General features: G+C 41.9%; 2 protein-coding genes across 2 annotated transcripts in view; one reads left to right on the forward strand and one right to left on the reverse strand.

Moving 5' to 3' along the window:
• Positions 1 to 440: 440 nt before the first annotated feature.
• On the reverse strand, positions 441 to 5,566 carry msantd4 (Myb/SANT-like DNA-binding domain containing 4 with coiled-coils). The gene is made up of 5 exons (XM_044202797.1): positions 5,551 to 5,566; positions 3,926 to 4,200; positions 3,224 to 3,319; positions 2,790 to 3,095; positions 441 to 1,628 (listed from the first exon to the last, which is right to left on the reverse strand). Exons 1-5 carry the CDS (start codon positions 5,564 to 5,566, stop codon positions 864 to 866), a joined length of 1,458 nt encoding a protein of 485 aa, XP_044058732.1. The 3' UTR covers positions 441 to 863.
• A 434-nt stretch (positions 5,567 to 6,000) lies between these two features.
• aasdhppt (aminoadipate-semialdehyde dehydrogenase-phosphopantetheinyl transferase) overlaps positions 6,001 to 8,927 on the forward strand; it is a 12,660-nt gene continuing 9,733 nt past the window's right edge. The window contains exons 1-4 of the mRNA XM_044203566.1: positions 6,001 to 6,449; positions 6,584 to 6,697; positions 7,584 to 7,713; positions 8,919 to 8,927. The exon at positions 8,919 to 8,927 is cut by the window's right edge and continues 113 nt beyond it. Coding sequence (XP_044059501.1) covers positions 6,306 to 6,449; positions 6,584 to 6,697; positions 7,584 to 7,713; positions 8,919 to 8,927 — 397 coding nt within the window. The 5' untranslated portion in view covers positions 6,001 to 6,305. The remainder of the gene's footprint in view (positions 6,450 to 6,583; positions 6,698 to 7,583; positions 7,714 to 8,918) is intronic.

Below are 8,927 nucleotides of genomic sequence, written 5' to 3' on the forward strand. Positions count from 1 at the left end.
ATGTTGGCTCACTGTCACAGCTTACTGGGACACTTGAATAGAACAGAGACATAGTTAATGTTATTAGCAACACACCTGTGCTTTTCCTGCTATGACAAGTCAAAATGTCTGCTGTGAAAAATAGCAAAGGTGAAATATCAGTTTAAAATTGGTTGACAAATGTACAAAGTCACAAACATTACTGTGTAAACAATATTTTAACACAAGGACTTCACAGAAAAACATAAATAGCATAAAAATCTCTCTGTGTACTTTTGTTTTTTCAGTGTTGGAAGATAAATTATATAGGCAAGCACCCATGCAGTAGATAAATTGGCACTGATTTGAGTAAGACATCATGATTCCATTCTTTCAAATATACCATTCTAAAACATTTCCACACTAGTAAGGATGTGCTGCATTGATACTCCAGCATTTAATGTTTCATACCGCACGTTTTGTGCATTAGTGTATTTGGATGGGGCACTGAACAGCTGTTAAAACTTGTCGCATTTTATAAATCAAATATGTTCAGGGCTAAGCAGCTGCGTGTGCCAAACAAATCCTAGATTTTATTATCATGGCATCTTTTCTGTCCTGTCACCCATTTAATGAAGACATCATAAGGCACAGCTTTATCGTGGTGGTCATAAATATGCCAGCCCTCCATCTCAGTCTTCTCCTTGGCCAAATTCCAATCTGGAATGAACATTAAAGTGCCTCACACCTTCCTGAAGGACATGTGTGTGGGGAAACTTGATAAGGGATGTAAATCCACATATTCTGGGTTGTTTTCAGTATTAAAAGTTCCCCCTGGAAGCTGGTGAAAAATGTATTCATCTCTTTCAACCGTCCTCTTTCTCTCTCTCTTATCAGTCCTTCTCTCAGTGGCCCTGATGATCTTTGTGCAGCTGCATTCTCTCTTTCTCCACATGGAGGCGCTCTCTCTCAATCTGCAGTCTGCTGGCCTCAAATTTGAAGAACTGCAGCCTCTCTTTCACCAGCTGCAGCCTCTCCTTCTCTAGTTTTAGCCTCTCTGTCTCCAGATCCACCACTGACCTCCAGCCTTTACTTTCTTTCTCTCTGTCCCTCTGTCCATCATGACTAGAAGATAAAGAAGACGTGGAGGACGAGGGCGGGCCTTGTTGTGGCGGCAGGTTAAAGGAGGAGTCCACATGCTCTGTTTGGCTGAGGAGCAGAAGCCTCAGCCTCTCCCTCTCCACCTGTAACCTCTCTCTCTCCAGCTGCAGCCTTTCCCTCTCTACCTCCATCTGACGAAGCCGCTCCTTTTCCACCACCAGCCGCTCTTTCTCCACCGCCAGGCGTTCAGTTTCCACAGCCAGGCGCTGTTTTTCCAGCTCCAGCCGCTGTTTCTCAACAGCAGCCAGAAACCCCGCTCCCACATTTTCATGATTGGTTAGTCCACCCAGAGCATGGGCTGGCATCCCCACCAGGTCACCAGCGAGTGGTAGGTCTCTGGTGAAGGTGGAGGTCAGAGCCTTGGAGGAGCTGAGCATGCCCGAGTCGTTGTGGGAGTAAACATCACCAACATGCCCCTCACCACGACACTCGATGTCGCTGAGGAGGGAGGGAATATCATCTTCATCTATTTCTCCTTCTCCATCTCCCACATCACAATCACCATCCAACTAGAGGGAGAGAGTGAGATCTTTAAAGGGCCACTCCACCGATTTTACACATGAAGTTCAGCTTAATCATCATGAGAGGTACTACTACTCAGCCTGTGAAAATAACTGTATAATGTGGCTCTGGAGGGAGGTTTCCAAAGTCTGAGAAAATAACCCTGATGAAAGATGAAGAAAGATGCAATCAAGTTGCATTATAGGAAATGTAGGATCCAGCGTTTTTGGAGCTTGACCAATACTAGTGACAAAAAAATCAGGATATCTATGCCTCTGCAGCTTCGGTTTTGCTTATCTACATAAAGAATGTTGTGCAGTTTTTATACTAATGTCACTAAATACAGTTGTGTGTTAGCATATAATGGGTTTTGAGTCACTTTAAGGTGGTATTCTGTATCTCAGGTTGGCCCTCATAACGGTTCCTTTGCTTAATGATTTACACCCCAAAACAATGAGACTCCAGCTGCAGCTTACATGTAGCAAGCTGATCATGTTGTGATCCGACACAGAAAACTATTACTTCTCCTCCTAATGCATATTGTCTGGCTGTTAACATGAAGAATTTTAATAGACTGTATACAGGTTAATAATACTGTTAAGAAATAGGGTGGAAGATCAGATTAGGGAATTAATGTGGAAGATTGTTATAAAGACAAATACCACAGTGGCAACAGATGATGATTTAATCTGAAAACAGATCTTAATGCAGAAAAAGTCACATTTAATGTTTAAATTAAATCCTAATTAATTAATACATCCTTAATTTAATTTTATCTTTACCTTTTGAACCTACATGAGCCCAATCAAAAGACCGTACTAACAAGAGCCACTTGAACTACATAATATGCTGTGATATGTTAAACATAACTACCTCTGCTGATGAGGACATTCATTTAGCTAATTAACACATTAGCAAATACTTGCATGCCAATATAGGTTACTTGTCTTCTCATAACAGGAACAGTGTTAATATGAGCTCTGTATCAAAAAGCATTAAGGTGTTTGATAAGAAAATAATTTTGTACTCATTTACATGCAACTGTATTTAATAGATTTTAACAGAATATCTAATCTATAGAGGGATCCTGTGGTGTAAGAACAAAGCTTCTGTCTTGTATTGTTATTGTACACACACCATGATGTAGATGATGAGCTTCTGTTTCTTACTCTGTATTCTCTGACGTCGTCCTCCATCTTCACACCCGGCGGTGCCATCATGGCCTGCCCACTCAGCTCACCGAAAGCCGCCAGCTCCGGCCAGTCGCAGTGACAATCCTTTGGGAGGCCTGAGAGGTCGAGCAGCTGGTCACACCCAGAACCCACAGAAGCTGCCTCGTGCTCAGGGGAGGACTGATCATACTCAGTCTTCAGGGCCACAGACGAGGATGAGGAGGAGGAGAAGGAGAGGGAGAGCTCAGCCTGAAGCTGTTTTCTCTTCATCAGTGAACGCCAGTCCAGGTAGCGACGCTTCACCTGTACAGGAGATCAGGAGGGAAAGGAGCTGGTGTTTAAGAGATTAGAGGGGGTGAGCTTTCTAAGAATCAAGACTGGGTGAATATAAAAACTATAAAAGTATGATTTGAACATAGAAATAAATGCACTTCAGCAGCAGTGCGTAGCTCTCCCTCCCCCAGCGAATTGACACCTCGTGCAACTTCCTCCCATGCCTGTCTCTTCAGCTCATTAATGGCTGTGTTCTGTTCACACACAAAGAGAAGAGAAGAAGAACAAGAAACAACAATTAGATCGTTTTATTCTGACAATTCTAACATGGCTTTCATGACGACAATGTTGCGTTGCAGCAAGTGAAGACGTACTTGTAGGTCTGTAGAAAGGTGTTAGCAATGCAGATTCCTAGTAATGGAGATGCCAGTAATGAAACATAACAAAGCTAAACTATAGGATAGTTTTTGAGGCTAATACCAATATTGATATTTCTGCGTTTATAAAAGGATCTCTTAAATTTGTTTTGGTTTTAGTTTTTTTTAAGAATTGTGATGGTAAATGTACTGAGCAGGATATGTTGCAGTAAAATATACTGTGCCACTGCTCTCTGGTGGACAATGGCGAGAATGGAGCTTCTAAATTATTTTAAACATATTTTGGCATTTCTGCACTGCACTTTCGCTTTACGTAGCAGCCGACGTATAATATGCTGATAACCAATGTATGTACTAATATCGGCCAATATATCGACCCGGTTGATTGATTGGTCTTTACTCTTTTTAACTTGTGACTTGCTTTTTGAAAGAGCATGTCTGTCATTATTGGTTTACATAAGAAGAAAAATAGGAAATCTACACCTGCTGTCTGGAGAACAACACGTCCCTCCTCTTGTGAATCTCCCTGATGAGAATCTGTGTTTCTTTCACACTGTAGTTGCTCTTCCTCTTCCTCTTAAGATTCTTCACCTGCAGGAAATCCAGCTTTGCAGCAGGAAGGGGACAGAAACCCCACAAACACAGAGAGAGGGAGAAACAAAGACGAGGAGAGACAACTGGGGGGGGGGCAAGAAGACAAGGGGAAGAGAGAGGTGTTGGTATGGAGGGAGAAATAAAAAAAATAAAAGGAGGAAAGAAAGAAGGAGAAAAAAGAAAGAGATAGATCACAGGTCAGAGAAAAGGGGGGACTCAGTCCTCAGATGGAGAGAAGTGTGGATGTTTGTTGTAAAGGTTAGTCCATGTCTAGCAGTGCAACTTTCCTTCAAAAACACAGTACTTTTCATCAGGGAGGAATCCCTCAGCTCCAGCAGTCCCTGTGAAGTTTTCCACCTGTCAGACTGATCCCAGCTAGATGCTGGCTCTGTGTGTCGACATGTGAGATTTAAAGTTGTGGAAATATCAGTTGGAAAGAAGTGTCTGTAGTTGCAGTGGTCACAGCTGGTTGGCTGGAGGAGTAAATCATCAAAAGCCTTCTTTTTTTCCCAGTTTGAGCAGAGGTTGTGCCTTGGTGAGGCATTGATTTGATGTAGCTAAGGCCACAGAGCATTATTATGACACAACTTGCAGGGTTTTCCACCTTTGTTTCTTGGTCTGGACTGCTGTCAGGTGAGCTTACACAGGTAGAGAAGCACCACAAGGTCTCTGCAGTCTTACTGGAGGTAAAACAGAGAGTTGTCAATGTTATTGGAATATACAGTGTTTCAAGTTAGGTCAATTTGTTATAAACAAAATTTAAAAAATCACAAATTTGTACAACATTGGACACTCAAATCTAAAAAAAAAACCTAAAATGGAAAAAAGGAAAAACCAGGAGGAGGAATATTTCTTTGAAGACAGACATGCAAAAAGCCTCTAAGTACAGTATATGTGGTGGAGACATAAGTGCAATAAGTTAGTCCCTCACTTTCTTTTTGATGATAAATGTGGAAATGTTAAGTAATTTGGTTTTTTGCCTTGTGAAGTGGAAACGCCATAAAGATGTTTTTTTTATGGATGGTAGTAGGGGGATCATATATAAAGATATTTCATCGTGTTACATTTTGAGTAAGGGATCTCTCATTAACTAAAACACCTGACCATATAAAGAAATCCAGATTTTGAGGTTGTAAGTATAGTATAGCATGGTGAATATGCTGACAGTTATCACCAATTACGTACTGCTGATGTTTCATTTTTCTCTGCAGCACATTAACCATTAACCTGTTATGCGATGGTTATAGTTAGCCTACATGTAGACAAAATGCCCATATAAGTAATATGTGCTTCTATCTCTGTGCTGTATCTCAAATAGTTCTAGTTAAAAAAACGTTTTTCGAGGAATACGATACGAGATAGTATTTTTCTAATCAGACGAGCACAACACAATTTCATCATCACAATCAGAAATGTGATGTAGACTTGTTTGTTGCCTATCTTACCCCCACCTCCAATAAAACATTATCTGTAATAGACTGTGAAGAAAACTCACCTTAAGCACACAGATGTACCGCAATCAAACAACATCGAAGAGGTACAATTTTAATGCTGCTTTCAGAGGCGACTCGGAAACTGAGCATTATAAGGGTTCAAGCGGTAAATACGACTTTAGAGATACTAGTCGGATAATAATTTGGAGTAGAAAATTGGGGCATGCAATATAAGCATTTGGTTTTCGTTTGTTCAAGCAGCACAGCGCTACCTTTCCAATTCTGATGCAGAAGGAAGGGATTGTCAAGGATGTAGCCTACCTAAGCGATGTTTTTTTTTTAAGTAGAAAGGTTACGATACCTCATCTTTACAGTCAGCCAGCTTCAGTGAATTCGTTCTACAATTTCACATTTTGGGTATCAGAAAACTGTCATATTTATTGAAACCCCAACACGGTTTGTCCTATTTACAATATTCCTGAGAGCTGCGAAGGTATCGTTAGTTCCGCACTGTTTCGATTGCTCCTATTGGTCAATCCTCCACCGCGCCCACTTATGGCGACATTGATTCTCGCCGAGCTCTTCCGGGCATGTGCACCGCTGTCAACTCCAACATGTAAACAAATAGCAGCCGTTTTGTGTTGTAGTTTTATTGGCAGGTCTCAGTTAGCCGCTGCTGTGCTGAAAACCCCCAATGTCTGAGATATAACATTTGCAGAGTTTTGTAGTCAGTCAAACCTAACATGCTAACGCGCGATGCTAAAGTTAGCTCACTAACAACTTGCGAGCAGCCTGACGTTGTGGAGGAGTCCAGGTGACCAGACAGAGGTGAAGAGATGGGCTCTGTTCGCTGGGCTTTTCGCTGTGGGTCGTGGAAACCGAGCAGGTCTGACTGGCTGTTTGCTGCTCGCTGCATTCAGCGGGAGGAGAAAGACAGGATCGGACAGTTTGTGTTTGTCAAGGATGCCAAATCAGCCATGGTGAGCCTGACTGTTAACTTTGTGTTTCTGTCACCCTTATCGCACTACCACCTAGCTTTGTTCATTTCCCACTTGTCAAAACAAGATTTCCATGTGTTACACACTGACTGTGTGTCTCTCTGTTACCCCACCAGGCTGGCAGGTTGTTGCTGAGGAGATTTGTGTGTGAGAGGATGGGGATCCCCTGGTCAGAGATCAGACTGGAGCGATCCCCCAGAGGGAAACCTTACCTGGCAGCACCACTGAAGGTCCACACCATTCATTTTTATGTGTTTCCATAAAACATATCAGTCTTGAATTAACAGCTTTCCTCATTATATAGTGCTGTTTCACTACTACCACTGCACTGCAGTAACTACAGTACTTGACATCTAGTTTTCCCCGTTTAAATCTCCCAGGTACCTTTTTAATCATCTTATTCCACACTGTCTGATAGTATTCATCTAGACATTCTCTATCTACTTGTTCTGGCACTTCATTGAGGCTATATGATGTTTACATTGAGTGAAAGACTCCTATGTTTTTTTATGGCTGTACCATTCCATCAAATGGAAAATATTTGTGAATGATTTAAGACACATTTCCTCAAACTTTGGTATCTTTGGAAACTTTGGGATCCGCACTAGAATTTGAAATTAAGTTCTGTGTGTTTGAACAAATTTTGGATGCACAGCGTGAGTTTGTGCTAACTCGCCCACCAGTGGGTCAGTGGTGATTGTCAAAAAACAGTGATAAAGTATTTTAATTCACTTGTTAATAGCCCCTTAAACTACACTTGAATAGTGAAAATTAGGCTATCGTAGTGTGGGTGGGTTTATGTACTTGCTGTACAGTATGAACAGAATAACTTAAGATGTAACTTGGACACTGGTAATTGCTGACATGGCTTATTGCAGTTAATAAAGTTATACTGGACTCTAACCCTGACTTAACTTAGTTATTATAACATTTATTATATTTTGATTTAGAACTTCATACAGCTCAACAGAAAAGACCAAGTTTACTTCAGCACACCTTTCCCCACTTGTTTAATAGCTTTCAGAAGACGTTAAAGTAGTTCCCTGATGGCCATGTTTTTTATCATTTAACTGAAAATATGCACTGTTTTATTACTGTCGTACTGTTTGCATCCAGGTCAGTTCAGATGCAGGTCCTGAACCCCAGGCCTGGAGTTTCAACCTGTCCCACCAGGGGGATTACGCTGTGCTCGCTGCAGAGCAGGGCATGCAGGTCGGAGTGGATATAATGAAGACTACCATGCCAGGTAAATGCTGAGGTTAAAGCAGCACTAATAATATCAATATTTCTCCTGGAGTGAAGTCACATTAGCTGCCTACAAATATTTTTCCAGTCAGTGGAAAATAATAAAATTACCCTTCCTCCTTAAAACCGCACAGACATCCTCACATAGATATGACAGAGCAGCATGAAGTTGCCATTCATAGAAAGTCTGTTGGTTTGTCCTCCAGGCCCAGCCTTCATACAAATGACTAAATCCTTGCAAAAAACAAGCCTCCTCCTCTCAGGAGATTAAGAGTCACTTGCAGCATTATTGTCTAGGGACAAAAGGCAGAGGAAACAACCCTACCCTAGGATGGAGACACAGACAGTGGCAATAGTGGCAACATGAGAATGGCTATGACAGTAAGGTCAGCTGGCTTAAAGTTAAATACTGTAGTTTGACTTGGGGAAGCGGAAGCACACACACACAGTAAACAACAATGGAGAAAGAATGATTTTCAAAAAAACCTTTAATTGGCTGTTTCTGTTCTTCACTTAATTTTGTTGTGAGACTTCCCAATAATCAAGCCACAAAAAAAGCAAACATGCTTGAATTAATCATGATGCTTCTGTCTGGACCACGGCAAAAGCTTAACTACAAAAATCTGTCATCTGTGTCAGCTGTCCATTTCCACCAATCTCACACTAATGATAATGAATCCATAACAGCCAAAGTCCCAACTGTAAGGCAGAAATAGTATTCTCCAACTCGGCCACAAGGGGCCACTGTTGCCTTGTGTATGTAAAAGGTCTAGGCCAAGCATACGTGTACGTGCGTGTGTGTGCGTGTGCGCGTGTGCGCGTGTGTGTGCGTGTGCGCGTGTGCGCGTGTGTGTGTGTGTGTGTGTGTGTGTGTGTGTGTGTGTGTGTGCGTGTGTGTGTGTGTGTGTGTTTGTGTCACATTCACATTCAAATCTGTGGTGTTATGAGATATTTCTGAGAGAGGAAACAGTCCACACTAATCTCAAAAACTGAATATGTTTAGATAATATTTGGAGCACTTGTTTTACTTCTTACTTACATCTGACGCCTGCCTCCATCTTCCTCTCACCTCATTTTGCTTTCCCTTCGTCTCCCTCCTTCCCTTCTGTCTGTGTCTCCCTCCTTCTTCCTCTGTCCTCTTGCCATTCTTTGGCCCTCACCCGTCTCCTCTCCTCCCTCCCTCATTCCCCCCTTCTTTCCATCCAGGTAGCAGCT

The sequence above is a fragment of the Siniperca chuatsi genome, linkage group LG7 (assembly GCF_020085105.1).
Source record: "Siniperca chuatsi isolate FFG_IHB_CAS linkage group LG7, ASM2008510v1, whole genome shotgun sequence".
In the NCBI taxonomy this organism is placed as follows: Eukaryota; Metazoa; Chordata; class Actinopteri; order Centrarchiformes; family Sinipercidae; genus Siniperca; species Siniperca chuatsi.